At 54.4% G+C, this 19,221-nt stretch overlaps 1 protein-coding gene across 1 annotated transcript in view; it reads right to left on the bottom strand.

The window, feature by feature from the left end:
* Positions 1-19,221, bottom strand: part of RAB11FIP5 (RAB11 family interacting protein 5) — a 78,459-nt gene that overhangs the window by 33,591 nt on the left and 25,647 nt on the right. Inside the window, exons 2-3 of the mRNA XM_053254484.1 lie at positions 18,478-18,929; positions 14,468-15,209 (exon numbers count right to left, since the gene is read on the bottom strand). Coding sequence (XP_053110459.1) covers positions 14,468-15,209; positions 18,478-18,929 — 1,194 coding nt within the window. The remainder of the gene's footprint in view (positions 1-14,467; positions 15,210-18,477; positions 18,930-19,221) is intronic.

The raw sequence follows: 19,221 nt of genomic DNA, 5'->3' as shown, positions 1-19,221 counted from the left end.
AAATGGACTGCAACTTCAGTCCTGGAACTGAGAGCAAATTCCTGGGCTGAGCTTGTGTTCAGAAGTACCTTGGTCCTGTCCACCTGCCCCTCTAATATAAGCCACTATTCTGCACCTGCCTCCGGTTGAGAGCCTTGGGGATCTAGCAAAACTTTTTTAAAAGATCCCACAAAGCTGAGCTCTGCACAACATCCTCCATGGTGCCCTCTCTCTCTCCCTCATAGGTGGAGGAAGGGTGGCTGGCCCAGAGTCACCCCATGAGCAGAATTCAAAAGTGTTCGGGTTGTTGTCCCATTCATAGCTGCATTTGACTTCCAAACTGTAAGGATCTCGGTAAAACTCGTCTCAGCAATAATGCTAGTCCCAGTGTCTATCCCATTCTCTGTGGTGCTCATCATAAAGACCCACCCCGGGGTATTAATCTGTCAAATTCGAGTTTGGGTAATGAGTTTCTCTCGGCTGGAACTGAGATTCCTCTCATTCAAAAAGGGGGGGTCTTTGGTTTCGAAGGGAGGATTTTCAGGTTCAGAGTGAGTTTCCTTGGGTCCAGAGAGAGGCTTTATTGATTCTTCCAGGTCTGAGTGAGGGTTTGATAACGAGCGTGTTGACAGAGGCTAATGTGGTTCCAGGGAGCTGTGTGTCAGGGAGCCTGCTTCACCAGATTTCTCTGAACCTGGTAGAGTCTCCTGCTCTACTGAAGTTGACGCTATCTGGCTTGGGGCCAGTTGTGATGGTGAAAGTGGATGGTGTGTTCTCTGTGCCATCCTTTTCTGCTTTTTTGGTTTAGGCAGAGCCATAGGGTCTACACTCAGACTCCTTTTCTTGGGATTCCACAGTGAATTTTTGCCGACAATGATGGGTTGGTCTTGGGATCTGTTATAGATCACACTATGCTGCTACCACTTGTCACGGCCTGGTCTCAACCAGTCCTGTGACTTTTAAGTTTATCCACTGCCACCAAGTAGACTTTTAGGCTCTTTCTGGTTGAGTCTACAACAGCCTTCCAAACCTCTGTTGTATTAAACAAAAAAAAACTTTTAGTAGGGTGGTAAAGGCTTTAGGTGTGGGGTAGATAAAACAGACAGAAGCTACAGATACAAACAAGAACTCATACTTTGAAAATAGCTCAGTTTAAAACAATAGTTTCTTTGAAAAGTTTAGCATCAAAACAGCAACCAAATGAGAATAAGGTTGAAATAAAATGTGATCAAAACGCATCCAGACTGACCTGACACTGGGCCCTAACTCAGTCTCCTCTGCAGTCACTTCAGCAGCAAACCTAGGCTGTTCCTTGGTTATAGCCCTAGACTGTTTCTTCTTACTGGTGAGTGATTTAGCTCTCCAGAGAGCTTCCACTCTTTGCCAGTGGTTTCTCAGCTCTTCCCAGCCTCTACACTGATTCTCTCTCAGACTGTGCCAGCACTTCCTTCACTTGGGACTCTTCAGTTCTGAACATCTTCTTCCAACTTGAACTGTCTGATGATTCCCATGGGGGTCATGGAGGAGGATTCCTCAGATGAAGACCCAGAGCAGGGAGAGCAGGCTGAAACTCCAGTCGACTCAGCAGAGCCAGAGCTGACAGGCTTGCGAGCCCCTCTGCCTCCTTCCCTCTCTCCTCCTGATGAAGCCTGAGGCTGCTGAGGTCGAGGTCCCTGCCCCAGATCCCCAACAGTGATGTTTGGCCAGAGTACAGGCTCAGAGGGAGGAACGCCGTAGGTCAGAGAGGCTAGCCAGAAGGAACAGGTGTTCCAGCTCTGACCCGGCCACGTTTCCCTGACAAGGTTCAGCTGCATTGATGGGCGGGATTCTCAGCACACTGCTTATCGAGAGCCACCTGAAAGCTGGGTCTGTGCTGGAAATAACGTCTGTGGTGACCAGCCCTACCAAGAGCAACCTTGACCTTGCAATCTGGACCTGTTTATTGAGACTGACCACGGTTTGTGTTTACGCCTGATCCTGTGGAATTCCCAGTGTTGACTTCTGGCAACTTTTGTGACTACTCTCCGTCTCCATTCCTGTCTGTGGGCTCTCCCTTCCCTTCTGAAAAGAGTGGTTTTCACAGCTGCTGGGCAGTCGGCCAAGGCAGGTCATTACAAACTGCACAATCTTGGACTCTTTTCCCAGCACCAAACTTATGCTCTACTCTGCTGAAAGCAGCCTACTTATGTACTCAAGCTTCCCTCCCAGTTTTCCAAACCATCCAATCAAATAACTCAAGTTCCCTCCATTTTCCAAAACATAACCAATAAAACCAAACCTTCCTTCCCTCCAAAATCAGACCAGTACATTTCATCACCCTCAAAAATGAAACTGCTTAACAGGAGCTGCAAACCTTTGAGCCCTGCAGAGTTTTCTTAATAAAGTGAATAGCAAGGCAATTCACAACATAAAATCTTCTATATAAAAATAAGAGGTTCAGGCCTCGTTCCTTCACAGGATCGGAACCCAAGGAGCCCCGCAGTCTTTTTTTCTCTTTAATGGTATGTGTGGAGGAACAAAGCCTAGATCTCTTGGTAAATAAGCCCCTGTATTATATAGAGTATTAATATCCCCAAACCTCTTCTTGCAAATAAGCCCTAGTAAATGAATTGTATTGTATTATATTCCTAAAACCGATGCATTATTGTAACTAGGATTTCTGTGCTTGCAAGTCCCTTTGCATGGAGAAGGTACAGGGTCAAAAGTTCACACTTGTTTTTCTGTAGTTTGACAGCTGATTTTTGGAGGGGAAAGAGATTTCAAAAAATGAAGGGAATTTGTGTTTATTCTGATTGGCTGGGCTGAGAAACTGTTGGGGCAAAAATGTACATATATTGAGAGTTTGAGAGAGAACGACAGAGTCCTGGAAGTCAAAGTCAAGAGAGTCTGCTGGAGGCAGTCAGAGCTGGAGGTTGCAGAAAGAGGAAGAGAGTCTGGAAGTCTGCAAGAGTGAGTCCAGGAGCACAGAGAGTGAGCAGCCAGCAAGAAGAGAAGCTGAGCTGAAATCACTAGAAGAAAAGGAAGAGACAGGATGCATTGGGCCCCAGACCTGTGCTGTTATTAGAACAAGAGACTACCCAGCAAGCCAGAAGCTGAAAAGAAAGCACAGGGGATTCTGAGCAGGAACCAGTAGAGAGCCAGGTAGTGACTGCATGTTCTCAGTTTTTATTTTTCCCTGACCTGCTCTGTTAATAACTGTTTTGAATTTGCAATTTTTGCTGCCAAAGTGATGTTTTAATTGAACCATTTTTTTCTAAAAGTACACTTTGTTATAAAAAGAAGCTTGTTGATTTGTCTCCACCCCACGCCTATATAACGCCTTTCCACAAGACTGAGGGGGTGGTTTTTTTGTTTGTTTTTTGGAATTTTTGATAAAGGTGAAGGGCTGTTGTGGTGGTCCCAGCCATACCCCAAGTCCACTTGGTGGCAGCGGTAAAAAGGTTAGGAGGCATAGAGGGCTGTTCCTCCAGAGCGTGGTTGCTGACTGAGTGCTGAGAGGTTGCCCCACCAGGACCAATGGCCAAGGAGGTGGAGCCATAAGCTCCAAGCCTGGACAAGGTGACAAACTCAGGATTGGGGGTTCTGCAGAGCCCGAAAGAGTCAGATGAACGGGCGAACACAGTGCTGTGGCTGTAGTCTGCCCAGGACTTCCTTGCTCTGGGTACTGCAAACTGGTGGGGATAGAAGGTGTTTGTGAGGCCTGTAAGGCTTCTCCCCAGAGCTCGGAGTGTATTATGGACACTCTGTTTCTGCGCACCTGCTTGCCGAAATTAAGGCAGTGAGTGCACGTATCTACAGTGTGCAAGGCAAGTGGCCAACCAAACAGCAGCAAAATATCTGCTTTGCATGCAGAAGGTCCCAGCTTCAATCCCTGGAAGCATCTCCAGGGAGGGCTAAGACAGACCCAAGTCTCTGAAGCCCTGGAAAGCTGCTGCCAGACAGAGAAGACAGTACTAGGGATGTGCACAAAACTGTCTGGCGTTCCAGTCAACAAGCGCCAAACAGGTTCGGAACCCCTGTGTTCAAACCAGTTCAAATGCAGAGCCAGCTTTAAGGCTTGAGGAGGGTGCTCTTACCTCCCCTGCCGTGTTTCCCCCTCCAGCACTGCTTTAAAAAATGCTGGGGCAGGGCGGCTGTATGCCTTCTTACTACCCCGCTCAGCATAAAACCAGAAGAGGAGGACAACAACAGGTTACTCATCTCTAACTTTGGTTCTTCTAGTGGTCATCTGTACTCAGGGGCGGAGCCACCATTGGGCCAACGGGTTCAAAGAACCCGGGCCGCACCCAATCAGGGGCCATGCCTCGTGGCCCCGACACACACACCCACATCTGACATCAGATGCATGAGTGCTGGGTTAGCTCCCAAGCGTGGGCTGCACAGCCCCTTCAGGATTTGCACTCCAACTCCCAAACGGAGCCTCAAAGCTCCATTCGGGAGCCAGACCACGCCCCCCGCACCTGACATCAGACGCGGGGTCAGTGGGGCCGCAGCTGCACATGCGCCACCAGCAGTCAGGCTCCGCGCTTGTCTGTACTACTACACAAATGGACTATGCGCCTGCACAGAAACCTCATCGGAACCTAACAAACCCAATTATCCTGTTTTGGGCGGGAACCCCGCCCCCAGCCGTTCTATGCGGCTGCGCCACTCCTCATCCCCTCAGTCACAGAGTTCAGCTTCAGTGAACCCCGCGGGGAGGATGGGAGGGCGTGTAGAAGTACAGATGACCACTAGAAGAACCAAAGTTAGAGGTGAGTATTAACCTGTTGTTCTTCGACGTGGTCTCTGTCTTCTACACAAATGGGCTCATAACAAGCTAGCACCCAAGGAGGAGGGAAGAACAGAAGCAAATATAATCGACCAGAAATTTTTATTTCAGAAACAAGTCCATCAACTGAAAATGGATTGCAGGACACTCCTGCCAAACACAGCATCATTCCATGCCCTGGTATCAATTGCATAATGACAGATAAAAGAAGGGGGCAAAGCCCAAGTAGCTGCCTGACATATAGCGTCCAAAGGGAGCGCACGATCAAAGGCCACAGAGGCCGCCATGGACCTAAGAGAGTGTGCCTTAACCATAGCAGGCAACTGCTTATGAGCCAATTGATAACAAAGTTCAATTGTGGAAACTATCCACCTAGACATGGACTGGGCCAAAACTTGTAGACCTTTACAAGACTCATCATATAGAACAAACAAGGAAGGACAGGTTGCTTACCTGTAACTTGGGTTCTTCTAGTGGTCATCTGTGCTCTTACACGAATGGGCTTTGTGCCTGTGCAGAGACCACATCGGAGCTTCCAAGCTAGAGTTCTTAACTTTTGGCGGTAGCCACACCCCCTTGGTATATAGGCAGCTGCGCAGGCTTCCCTCTCCAGTCTTCTGAGTCCACCAATCTGAAAGACTAGCAGAAAAGACATTAGAAGAGAGGAGGATGGGTGGGTGTTTAAGAGCACAGATGACCACTAGAAGAACCCAAGTTACAGGTAAGCAACCTGTCGTTCTTCGACGTGGTCTCTGTGCTTTACACGAATGGGCACATAGCAAGCTGCACCCATGCCATGCTCACCTAGAGGAGGGATCAGGCGAAGACGGATAGTAACACTGCCATGCCAAACGCCGTGTCTTTTCTGGCTTGGGACATCCAGGGTGTAGTGCCGCACAAATGAGTGTCTTGACGCCCACGTAGCCGCCTGGCAGATGACATCCAAAGGAATGGACCTATCAAAGGCAGTGGAAGCCACGACCGCTCTTGTTGAGTGTGCTTTGATGGAGGGTGGGAGAGGCTTCTTGGAAATCTGGTATGCTAGAGAGATGGTGCGAACCACCCATCTGGATATAGTCTGCGAAGAAGCTTGCTTGCCTCTGTTGGGTCCGGAATGAAGCACGAAGAGAGAGTTGGAGGTGCGAAGAGCGGAGGTTCGGTCTATGTAGAAGGCGAGTGACTTCGAAGGGAGGGTACATGAGGGAGGAGAGCACCGAGGTCAGGTCCCAAGCAGGGGCCATGACCAGCGGGTCTGGATAGAGGTGAGTGAGTCCTTTAAGGAAACGCTTGACCATGGGGTGTTGGAACCATGATGGCATAGACGGCGGGGAGTTGGCCACTATGGCTACAAGATGAACGCACAAGGAAGGCATCTTAAGTCTGGCCTCCTTGAGGGACAGTAAATATGAACAAACATGTTCTACAGAGACGGAGTGTACTGGAACTTCCCTGTCTTTTAGAAAGTTCTGAAAATGTGTCCACTTATGAGAATAGGAGGCGACGGTAGCAGGTTTGCGCGAGGCATTGACTATTCTTTGTAGATCTACGGGCATGCTGGGACTATGTGCCAAGCTGTGAGATGGAGGCGCTGTAAATCTGGATGGAGGAGGCGACCCCCTTGCAGGGAGAGGAGACAAGGTGTGTGCGGCAAGCGGTGGTACCGATGGTTGGAGAGGCGAAGGAGGCAGGGGAACCAGGGCCTCCTGGGCCACCAAGGAGCAATGAGTATGCAATACGGGCGGTCCTGGGGGATTTTCTGAAAGACTTGAGGAAGTAGAGGAATTGGAGGAAAGGCGTAGAGTAGAAGTCCCATCCAATTCATGGCAAATGCATCCCCCAGAGAGTTGGGTCCGATCTCGGATCTGGAGCAATACAGGCGACATTGTGCATTCATCTCTGATGCGAAGAGGTCTATGTCTGGGAGGAACCAGCGGCAGAAGAGGGAGCGGAGCGTGGGGGGATGTCGTTGCCAATTCGTGTGATGTTGTTTGAGTCCTGCTTAGCCTGTCCGCCGTGAAGTTGTCCTGGCCCTGAATATGGACCGCCAGGGGGGGGGTGACGCCATGGCGGATGCACCAGAACCACATCTCCATGGCCAGGAACAGGAGGGAGCTGGAGGAGGTGCCACCTTGCCTGTTTAGGTAAGCCTTGGCGGTAGTATTGTCCATTTGGACCAGGACATGGGAGCCCCGTATCAGGGGAAGGAAGGCCTTTAGAGCCTTGAAGAAGGCTAGCAGCTCGAGGTAATTGATATGGTGGGCAGCTTCGGTCAGGGACCAGATGCCGTGGATGTTGTGATTGTTGGTGTGGGCACCCCAACCTTCCATGGACGCATCCGTGGTGAGTAGAAGGGCGTGGCGCGGGGGCTGGAAGGGGGAGCCGATGCTGAGGTTGGCAGAGTCCTTCCACCACAACAGGGAATGTAGGACCTGAGGTGGGATCCGTAGGGTGTTGGTGAGGGAATCCTCGTGTGGAGAGAACACCGAAAAGAACCAGTGTTGAAGAGTCCTGGCACGTAGACAGGCGTGAGGGAGGACGTAGGTGGTGGAAGCCATGTGGCCTAATAGGTGCTGGATTGTTTGTGCTGGTTGACGTGGGTGGTAGAGGAGGTGGGATGATAAGTCCAGGATAGCTTGAATCCTGCACTGAGGCAAGAAAATTTTTGACTGGATGGAGTCGAAGAGGATCCTCAGAAATTCTATCATTGTGGAAGGGCTGAGTTTAAACTTTTCGTGATTCACCTGAAGACCCAGGTTGGAAAGGAGGTCGATGACCATGTGGAGGTCCCTGAGTAGGGACTGCGGGTTGTCGGCTGCCACGAGCCAGTCGTTGAGTTATGGAAAAATTTGAATGTTCTGTTGTTGCAGGGCCGCCACCACTGGAGCCAGACATTTGGTGAACACCCATGGCGCGGATGCCAACCCGAAAGGCAGGGCACGGAATTGATAAGTTGTGTCCGCTATATGGAAGCGAAGGAAACGACGGTATTGAGGTCTGATGGTGATATGATAGTAGGCATCTTTGAGGTTTATTGAAACGAACCACTGATTCCTGTGTAGAAAGTGAGATAATGTGTAGAATGGTGATCATTCGAAACCTCCAGTATGTGACACAGGAATTCAGCTCCCGGAGATCCAGGATGGGGTGAAGGGAGCCATCTGGTTTGGGTACTGTGAAGTATCAGGAGTGGAAATCTGGGGATTGCGGGTTGTGAAACAGTTCTATTGCCAATTTTGTAAATAGAGAGTCGACTTCCACGAGGAGAGCAGGGGTGGCCGGTGTGGAGAGTGGGGGATTGTATGGTGGGGCAGATGCAAACTCTATAGCATAGCCGCCCCTCACGATGGTAAGGGCCCAGGAGTTGGAGGTGATGTTCTCCCAGGTGGAGATGAAGGGGGAGAGTCTGGTGCCCCACCAGGGAAGGGATTTTAAGTCATTGTTTCTTAATCTGGGGCTGAGACCCCTTAGAGCATAACTGCTGCTTGGCACCGGAGAAGTTGGAGCGCTTTCTGTATGGCTGGTACCTGGCAGAACGAAAGGATCTGTCCTGTGGTTGGTAGTAATGGTGTTTGGAGGAGTATGGCTGTTGCTGCCATTTCTGAGGCTTGTAAGGCCTGGATGAGGACTGCTGAAATCCCATAGAGTGGGCCGTGTTACAAAATTTCTGCACTTTCTGAAGTGTATCATCTGTCTTTTCTCCAAACAGGGATAAGCCGTCACAAAGGGAAGATCTTCCACCCTGGACCTAGCGTCGGGCGTAAGGCCGGAAGATCTGAGCCAGGCATGTCGACAAAGAGCAATGGAGGTTGCCATCACCTTAGCAGCGGCTTCTGTTAGGTGATGGATTGCGTGGAGTTCCTGTTTTGAAACCTGCGTGACTTCACACAGGAAGACTTTATCAGGGCCCTGCTGTTCTTCAGGCAAATGATCTAAAAAGGGGGCAACGTGGTCTCACAGAAAGGACTGGAATCTGACGTAGTAGGCCTGATAATTTGTAATTCTGGTCAATAAAGAGGAAATCAAATACAAACGCCTGCCAAACATGTCCAGTTTCTTTCCTTCTTTGTCAGGTGGTATGGATGAGGTATATCCACAGAACTTAGAAAGTTAGGACTCTACTATGATGGAGTCAGTGGAAGGGTGTTGCTTCAGAAAGGAGTCATCCTGATCAGCAGAAGTGTGTACCTTATAGAAGGAATCGAGTTTCTTCTATGTTTGGGCAGGGAGGAGGGTTTTGACCAAGAGGCCTTGGTGACCTTGAGGATAGATGGATTCAAATGGAGCGATACCGATGGACGGGCATCTTATTCAATCAATTGAAAAAGGGGATCCGGCTCAGATTTATCTCCTTGTGAGAGCTGAACACCCAGGGAGGTCGCCATACGGGAGACAAAATCAGTATATATTCGGAAATCGTCCGATGGAGAGCTAGGCCTAGGTTTCATAATAAGTGTAGGGGGCAAGGAGCCCAACGATATCCTGTCTGAAATCGAGGATTCTGGTCCCTCTTCATCCGAAGACGAATCCGAGGAGTCACTCAAGATTGGAGGAAGAAGAGGTCGGATTCGAAACCGAGTGGGAGGTGGCCTAGAATCTGGGGTGATTGTAGCCATGGCCACCTGCACGGGAGAACTTCTCAGTGGATCCCGCAGCGGTAGCAGAGACGTGGTTCAGGGTGGAGGCAGAGGAGGAAGAGGTGTTGTCTCCAAGTGTGGGTTCGGTATCGAAGCTGGTATTGAGGTCGACAGCCGGGGTGAGGTAGAACGCCGAAGGGGTGGTTCTGTAGCAGCCGAGGCTCGGCGGTGCTGGCGAACCTCTTGGTGGGCATAAAAGTAGTCCGCCTCTTCCTCAACTTGACGGGCATAGCGCTCGTCGAGAGCAGCCTCAAGTTCCCAATTGGACCATCGACGGGGCTGCTCTGGGGGAAGTTCTTCAGGTTCAGAATCCCGCTCGGATTCGTATACGGGATCATGGGGACTAGATGCATAGACCACCTCAGCATCCAGGATGGTCTCCGTCTGGAGCGTACGGGATCAGTGTTCGGTATCGTAGGTCGGTCTCTGACGGGCCTTCTCTCTCTTTTTCTTCTTCGCAGATTGGACCGAGCATGGTTCAATGAGTGCCGCTGTCGAGATCAACACCGCCACAGAACTCTTCGGTACCAAGGTCGAAGCCCGAGCCATGGGATTGACCGGTACATTGGCCTCTGGAGTGTTAACTGAGATTCCCGGTGGGGAGGAAACGGGCTGTAAGCCCCGGGCCAAAGGAGAAGCGCTTGAAGGGGCCTGCATCGTAGGTGGTTTGTCCAATCCTGAACACGAAGGCTTGTTCCCAAAGCCAAGAACGAAATCGAGATGCCAGATTCTTGCGTGCCTGTTTAGTAAAGGCCGCACAGTACGAGCAAGAGCCAATTTTATGGGCCTCGCCCAAGCAAAAAAGGCAAAGTTTGTGGCCGTCAGTCAAGGGGATCTTAGATTTGCAGCGACCACATTGCTTAAAGTTTGTAGTCTTGGCCATAGGCCGAAGGAAAAACGGAGAAACGGTAATACGCCGGGCCTGAAGACGTAACGGCGAACTTGAGAAAGAACTTTGAGGGGAAAGGAGGGTACCGAGGATGAAATAAAGATGCTAAAGAAGGGAAATACTGAACAAAATATAGGGTAAAACCGGTAAGGGTAAATACTTAACAGCATAGTCTAGTAAGGAGTGTTCAACGATGTGTCTTCTATCGCGGACGAAGAAAGACTGGAGAGGGAAGCCCGCGCAATCGCCTATATACCGAGGGGGCGGGGTTACCACCAAAAGTTAAGAACTCTAGCTTGGAAGCTCTGATGTGGTCTCTGCGCAGGGACAAAGCCCATTCGTGTAAAGCACAGAGACCATGTCGAAGAAGGAGATTTCTTCCAGTCAGCAGACCTCTGAACGTAGAAGGATAACGCCCTTCGAACGTCCAAACAGTGTAACCTTCTTTCCGCATCCGATGAGGGCCAAGTGAGCGGAGATGAACGGTGAAACATGGACACCACTTTGGGCAAGAACTGGACATCTGGCCTGAGTACTACCTTGTCTTTATGGATCTGAAGGTAAGGTTGGTCAACCCTCAGGGCCCTCAACTCACTGACCCTCCTGGCGGAGGTAACGGCCACCAAAAAGGCAACCTTCTAGGTCAGAGGACGAGGATCAATTGAAGCCAAAGGCTCAAATGGCGGTTGTAGCAGACCAGCCAATACCACTGACAGGTCCCAGGCTGGTGACATGACAGGATCGTCTGGGAACATACGAGTCAAACCTTTCAGAAAACATTTTACCACCAGATCTTTAAACCACGAAGCCCGGTCAGCGGGGGAATGTTCCACAATGGCAGCCAAATGCACCTTAAGGATGATAGCTTTAAACCAGATTCCTTAAGGGACAACAGATAATTACACACATCAAACCCATGCAGGGAGGCGAAGGAACAGAAACGGAATTTTGTAAAGAAGCAGGGAGGAAACAACAAAGGGACAGCAAGATCCTACTCGTTGCCGAGCTGCAGACTCCACGATGTTGACTGAAGTGAGGACAAAGAAAGGCTGAGGGGATGAGGAGTGGCGCAGCTGCATATAGCGGCTGGGGACGGAGTTCCCACCCAAAGCAGGAGAACTGAGCTTGTTAGGTTCCGACAAGGTCTCTGCGCAGGCGCAAAGCCCATTGGTGTAGAAGACAGAGACCACGTCGAAGAATGACACAGACTACACCCAATTCTGGCCAAAAGTCAAGCGCAGACGAGTGGCTTGGGCAGAATTGTCCAGCTACCCAAAGAAAGGCTGGGAAGAAGTCTCAGCCAGACCCACATTCCCCACCCGGCCCCAAAACCAGCCAGCCAGCCCCCTTTCCATCCCCTCCAGCAGCAGCAGCAACAGCTCCTCCTCCTCCTCGAGCTGCTCATCCCTTGCCAACTTTCAAAGTCCAGCCTTGCCCAGCTGCAGCTTCAACCGAGCCTTTTCGCCCTTCCACGGAAAGAGGGAATGCCTGGCTATGAAGAGGCCCCCCGCCCCTGCCTGCCAACAGGAAGGGCCCCCGCCACACGGCCCCGTGCCTTCCCAAGGCCTCAGAGGCCCAGCGGCATGGCTCCAGCCCCAGGCAGCAAGCGCACCACCCACCCAGGCCCGCAGCGGCATCCCAAGGCCCACCCACAGAGAGCCGAGGCCAAGTTCTTCCAGGGGTGGTGCAGAGGGAGCTTCTGCAGAGCGAAGGCAGAACTTGGCCAGCTCTCCGAAGACGGCTGAGGGAGGAATGGCCTGCTGAGCCGGTCTGCCTGCCGCCCCCCTCCCGCCGCATGGCGACCTGAACAGAAGTGAGAGAGCGGGCAGCATTTGTCCTGCCTGCAGCACATTCACTGACCTTGCGCACACTGCAGTGGGCGGTGGGAGGGGGCAGCAGCACCCCCGCCCCCACCTTCCCGGATCACGTCTTGCTATGGGGCGTGAAAGCAGTGCCGTTGGCTCAGACCTGGGGGCAGCCTGCGTGGGGTGCAGTAGTGGCTGGTCCTAAGGAGCCAGAGGAGCGTCAGAGGGGGAAGTGCAGCTGCCTCTGCTTCCGGGCAGCTTGGGTGGCTCCTCTCTCTCCCACCCCACCTGAGCGTGGCCACGCTGCCTGCAGGCTGCCCATTGTGCAGCTCTACCTGATGAATGGCCAACCAGCAGGCAGCGCTGCTCTTGGTTAATTCATCTGTGTAACCAAGCAGCTCTAGCCAAACGGCGAGCATGCAGGCAGCACGCTTCTCACGCAGGGGAGAGGAAGCAGGCACCCCTGGCAGGCCCTCCTGGTTCGAGCGGACGAGCCTCTGCTGCACGCAGGGCTGGTGCAAACCTAGGGCAGCCTGTCCCTGGAGACAGGTCATGGGGGGATGTCCCCTCCCCAGGCCTAAATCCTGCCTGGCCCCCACCAGGGATGGAGGCCACCAGTCAGAGCGACAGGGGCAGTTCCAGGCTTAGGAGTTCCCTCAGTCTGGCTCTGTTCAAGACAGCCACAACCCCGAGTGGGGAAACGGGCACCACAGCCCTTCCTCCTCTCCGGCCGTTTCCTGGATCTAAGGTCACCTCCTAGTGCTGCTGCCAGGTTGGGGGAGTGTAGAGAGATGGGAAGAGTCGGGTCCAGATGAAGGACGAGCTGACCAGGGAGGAAAGAGACCAGCACCTCCTCCGTGCAGCAGCTTTGAAGTGAGAGGCACATACAAAAGCCCAGCCCAGCCTTGGAACTGGATTCCAGCCCCAGTGAAAACCCGGCTAAACACAGGAAAGGGAAGGAAGGGAGCGCCCAACCCTCGAAGCGCCCACCCCCGCCAGTGAGCCCTTGGCCCCTCCCCTTCCCACGCTCTCTCTTTGGGATGCTTCCGCAATTGCAGTCTCAAGCGGGAGCCAACTCCCGCCCGCCCGCCCCCTGCTTAATCCAGCCCTTTGCAAGGACTCTACATCACACGCCTGCATCTTCGTGTCTCAGACTCTACATGTGCCTGTTGGCACACACAGACACACACACACACACAGCCTGGTGCCCAACACTCCCCTGCAGGAAGCCCCAGCCGACACCTTGCCTAGCCTGGATGCAGCCTCTCATCCACACCTGCCTCCGGACGCTCCAGATCACCCCTTGGATTGCGGGTACCACAGCGCCGCCCATTCGCGCCTGGCACCCCTGCTGCAGACGCCAGCAGTGGGCAGCACCTGAGTCACATTTGCAGCCGGGGCTCTGACAACCGAAGAGGAACGACACTTCCTCGGAGGCCCCTGGCTGGACGGGACCATTTCAGGCCACGATTCGGGAGGTTAATTCTGCATCCGAACGCTCCCCTTCTGCGCAGACGTTCCCTCCTCCTACCAAACTGGCGTGTTTAGGAGCAGGACGGGTTTCCGTCCGACAGGGAACATTCAAGCACTCCCCCTGCCACTGGTCTCTGTGGGGCTACAGGGAGCACAGCCAGGCCTTCTTCAGCCCTGTCCGGCTTCGCTCACCGGCTGGCAGCGGCAGCCCTCTGCTCCTGCCTTGCTGCTCCTCCTGGCTGGGGGGTTCCCAGAGAGCAAGCCTTACAATGCAAGAAGTGGTGTAAACGGCAACGTTTTGTGTGCAGAATTCAAAGCACCGTTGAAATCCACTGTAAGCTACAACGGGGAAACACAGCTATTTTTCTGCAATGCATATGCGACGTTATAGGGCTACAACCCAACACCGGAATCCAAAAGGCGGCATCGGGAACGTGAACGGCATCTTGCTGACAGTGCAGGGAGTGCGGAAGCACCCGTCAGGGATCCGTTGTGCCCCTGTGGGAGCGTGCCCTCTGGGAAACGCCTTGGGACAGCTCCCCCGGCCCCACAGGACAGCACTGCCCCGGCCCCCCCGGCCTTCTTCCCCCGAGGCTGCTTCAGCAAAGCTTCTCCCCAGCCCTGGAGGCCCCCGCTCACTCGTCCATTCTTCCCACCCCCTGCAGGCCCGTCTAAAGTTGTCTGCAGGTCATGTGGGCAAGAGCCCGACCCAAAAAGAAGGGTTCAGCAGGAGCAGCAGACAGGTCTCCTCAAGGCCTCCAGGGCAGCCATGGGACCCAGGATGTTGCCAACTGCACCCGTGCCATCCCCTGCAGCAACGGGGAGAAGCACCAGAGAGATGCTCTGCCCAGGAATCTGGCATCCATCGGAGCCACCCCCTTTCCAGCTCAGCTGCCTCCCGCTCTCCGCCACTCACCTGGGCTTTGGGGACGGCTCCCTTGAGTCCTTCAGGCCAAACCAGCTGCTGCTCCTGCCTCTCTCTTCCCCTCCAGCTGCCACGACGCGCTGCAAGGGCCCGACACTTTCCGGCACAGCACTCTTCTCGCTCTCCTCTTTACTGCTCCCATGTCGGAAGAAGCCGGCCCTCTTCTCCTCCTTCAGGGCTTCGTGGGGCCTCACCCTCACCACATCCGCGGAGAAGACCATGGGGGCTGCAATCTGGATGGGCTTGCTCTCGGCGTGCAGCCCCTCCTCCAGCTTGACTCGGCCCCGGTGCTTGTTGAGGGCTATCGTCTTGACTGAGAGCTTGTCTTCTTCCTGAGCAGCCAAGATCGGCGGGGAGGGGATGAACCTGGGGGGGTCTTTGGGGGGGCCTTTCTGGAAGCTGTGGCTGGACCATGGTGGCAATTCTGGCTCTGAACCGTGAGGCCCAGCGCTGAAGCCCTCCTCTGGCTTGCTGGGGATGCTCGGTGAAGGTGGGAGAGGAGGAGGAGCAGCAGCAGCAGCCGCCGAGGAGGAGGAGAGAAGAGATGGCTTTGGAGAGGGCTCCTCGCAGTAGATATGGCTTCCGTTGATGCAGAGTGAGGACCGGGAGATGGGCTCGTTCTGCAGCTTTGGGCTCTGGACCGATTTGGATTCTGGCATCGTGTTGATCTGGGAGACCTCGTCGCTGAACGCCCTCTTATGGGATAGCTTTGGTGAAGGCAGGAAGTCTCTCACTGGAAAGAGAGGGAGGGAAGGAAAGCACGCGTAAGGCCACAAGCTGCCATTCCTCAACCTCCTCCCCGCCCTTTTGGACTGCACTGCCCCCTCCCCTCAGAGGACGGCGGTCAGGCCAGAAAACGCAGCCCCTCCCAGGGCTGCTCAACCTCACCCAGCAAGGCCGCAAGACGTCTGCACTCGGTTCTTGAGACCCCCCAGGTGGATTGATGGAGCAACCTGCGCAATGCCACTGAAACCCCTTTGCAGGACCCGGGGGGGGGGGGGCGCACCGGCAACTCAGGGCTGCACAGCTTTGGCGCTCCTGCAGATGTTGACTACAACATCCGCTCTGAGAGCTCATGTGGAAAAGCGGGCTATCAATAGTAGTAATACAACTCCCATCATCCCTGACAACTGGTCACTGTGGCTGGAGGTGAAGGGGGTTGAAATCCAACCAGAGTCGTTGCTATTAACTAGACACTCACAGAGAGAAGCCAGACAGCACCCGCACCCAAACACACACACACACACACACACACACACACACCACTCCACCTATCACATGCTTTATGTCCCTCCGAATTCTCAGAGCTACCCCTGATAACTGGGCAAAGAGGCACCTTGTTAATGTGGCGGTTCTCTTTCTTGAGCAGGGGGAGAGGAACTGGCCCTCTCCACCCCCAGCACAGCATCCCTCCAGTGGCTGTTGCTGATGTCTGTCTTATGTTTCTTTTTAGATTGTGAGCGTTTTGGGGACAGGGAGCCATCGTATTTATTATTTCTCTGTGTAAACCACAATTTTTCTTGAGAAGCAGCATATAAATGGTGGTGGTTGTTGAATGCTGCTGGAGAGTTTGGCCTGACCAAGATCACAGCTCACTCGGTATAAGAGAGTAGGGATGTGCACGAACCTGTTCGGAGACCCTTTTATGGGTTGGCTCGAAGGTTCGACAGCGGTTCGAAGGTTCGACTGCAAGGGGGTGTCCACCTTTAAGGCTGGGGGAGGATGCACTTAACCCCACCCCCGGCCACGTTTCCCCCACCAGCACCTGATTGCCAAAATGCCCGTCGGGGCGACAGTGTGCCTTGGGATATACCTGGAAGTACTAGACATGCCTGTGAGTGTCGGGCACGTGCAGACGTGTCTAGTGCTTCCAGGTATATCCGGTAAACAGGGCAGCAGGGAGGCACACTGCCACCTCGACGGGCTTCTTGGAAATCTCACACCGGCGGGGGAAACACGGCGGGAGGGGGAGTACATCCTCCCCCGCCCTTAACAGTATCCACCCCCACCCCGCCAAACTGGCCCTTGCCGGTTCCGTGCACATCCCTACAAGAAAGGGGGAAAGCTGGCAGGGCCCTACAGTGGCAGCAGGTTGAACGATTTGGCAGGCAGGCAGGCAGGCGTTATTTGGGACATGGCATGTGCAGGGAACTTGGGGTGAGCTGGGGGGGGGGGAGATCAGCCTCTCGCTTCCTGCCAGTCTTTGCAGACACTCAAAATGCAGCAGCGAGAAGAATTCTTGCTCCTTCCAAGCATCTGTGAAGCTCTCCCCAAGGAGACTTCCGCACATCCCAGAGCACAGACACATACACACCGTCTCCACCACCCCTGTTCTCTGGTGTGCACAGAGAATTCAGGGGCCACATCTTGGGTCATGCTGCAGCAACTGGGGAGGTACCTTCCAGAAAGAGAACCGTGGTAACCACATGCACGGACACCCCACCCTCCATCTGCTCTTCCTCTTTTGTTCTAGTGGAGGAAAGAGCCACACAAAGAACTCCCCAGTTGGAAGGAACTCCCTAAGGAGGAGACTGAGCCTGCAAGGCCCCTGCCCCCCTTCCCATGGAGGATCTAGCTTTGCTCTTCCTTCCCCCAACCCATTCTGGAAGTAGGCAGGAACACCCACTGCCCACATCACGTCAGCAATGGGCCTTGGGGTGGGAAAACACCCCTGCCCAAAGGCCACCTCCTGCAGAAGCTGAGCTGGCCACAAGACACAGACCGGCAGACTCTCTAGTCCTAAAGCACAGTCTGTGCTGGATGCTTCAGGTACGAGAAGCAACCCCGGCAGCACCTGCAGCATATCCCTCTAACCACCTTTAAGGTGATGAAGAGGACAGGTCTGCAGACTCTCAGCCTTGGGAGCGAGTTTCCACCTCCCACATTTCCAGGTTCTTCTCTTTTGCAGAACCAAAGACAAGCGTCATCCCCTTTCAGCAGGAGCCCTCAGACCGGGGTCCTCGGATGCTGGAGGACTTCCCACTCCCAGAACTCCAGTCTCTTTGAGGGCATCCGGCAGGAAATCAGCCACGCGCTGCAGAAGACGGTCTGGGCCTCTGCAGGAGCTGCTCCGAGCGGCGCGTTCCCCAGGCGGCTGGAGGGCAGGGGCAGCCCAGCCAAGGCTCCCCAGCTGTGGCTGGACTCCCACCTTCCCCAGTGGCAGGCAGGCAGGCAAGCAAGCAAGCAGCTGGAGAGGCCGGCAGCTGTAATCCTACGGCTGGAGAGACTCAAGTCAGCCACTCCCACCACAGCGCATTGCTGCTATTTATATACTGCTTCTCAGCAAAAGTTCCCAAAGCGGCTTACAGCGAACTAATAATAATAAAAATAATAATAGGGCTCTCTGTCCCCAAAGGGCTCACAGTGCAAGAAGAAACACCAGCAGCCGCCGCCACTAGAGGGATGCCATGCTGGGTCGGACAGGGCCACCCACTCCCCCCTTGCTAAAGGCAACAGAACCACCACTGGGAAAGGAAGGCTGGACTTAACGTGAAAGGCTCTCTTTCACCAGCGAGGAGGTCCTCCTCCAATAGTACGGGCGGTGCATTGAGCATGCTCCAAAGACAGGAGCTAGTTTTTGAACGGCAGGCGTGGCTCGCCTCCTGCCTGGAAGGCAGCAAAACCCCAGTGCCGGGACACGCTCAGTGCGCAACCCATCCTGTTGGAAGACGGCCTGCTCCGACTGTGGGGAACGGCGCCTGCCTCTCTGCCTAGTTAGCCGCAGGGGGCGCTGGCCTTCCTCCACTCCCCTTTCCCCTTTCCCTTAAGGCGGGGCGTCTCCCCCTTGGGCCCCCAGAGGTGGCTGGACTTCAGCTCCCAGAAGCCCCAGGCCAGAGGCCCTTGTGCCTGGGGCTCCTGGGAGTTGGAGTCCAACAGCATGCGGGAACCCAAGTTCGAGGAGCCCTGCCTGAAGATGAGTGCCCCAGAGCAGAGTCCTTCCTGCCGAGGCGGCCACCCCAGCTCGCCCGCCCTTCCCCAGCCAGCCCGCAGGCTGCTCGTACCGGTGCGCTCGGTGGAGAGGCTGCTGTGCCGACTGGGCGAGCGTGCCCCCAGCTCGGAGGGGCCGATGCCCGCCATGCTGCTGGCCGAGGAGACGGTGCTGTCGGAGCCCAGGGAGGTGTTGGACTGGGTCAAGGAGGACTTCCGCAGCTTGCTCTTGAAGAAGAAGCCGCCGCCGCCGCCCCCTTTGGGCTTGGCCTTCTTGCCCCCCAGGTCAAAGTCCTCGTCGAGGGCCCCGCTGCTGCTGGGCACGATGGCGGAGGCGGACTCCAGGTCGTACTTGCGCCTCCCCTTCACCTTGTCCTTCAGCTTGCCAAAGGGGGACCGCGGCTTCTCCTTGATGGACAGGTCAAACATGCTGGCCGTCAGGCTCTGGCGGCTGAACTGGAGGCTGACCTGGATCTCGCCACGCTCCTTCTCCTTCCTGCCCGGCTTGGAGTGCAGCTTGTACCACCTGCAGACAGAGAGGGAGGCAGGGGGGCAGCCGTCAAGACCAAGCTCCACTTCCGCTATGGAGAGCTTCTCCCCAGGAGAGGGGAGACAGCACCCTCCCCACGCTAGTGCTCATCTTTCCCCCCCAAAGGCAGCCGAATTGTCACCTGGGATTGGTCAACCCTGTTCTGAACGTACCCGAGCAAGGGGAAACTGCACGGAGGATCTCTCCCGTGTGCAGCTCTTCAGACCAGTCCTGCATGCAGGGCGAGTGGAGGGGGCAGGGTTCCCAAGCGGGGCAGCACGGGGCCTCC

Source organism: Hemicordylus capensis, chromosome 5 (genome assembly GCF_027244095.1).
Source record: "Hemicordylus capensis ecotype Gifberg chromosome 5, rHemCap1.1.pri, whole genome shotgun sequence".
Classification (NCBI taxonomy): Eukaryota; Metazoa; Chordata; class Lepidosauria; order Squamata; family Cordylidae; genus Hemicordylus; species Hemicordylus capensis.
This window is presented reverse-complemented; position numbering and strand designations above follow the sequence as displayed.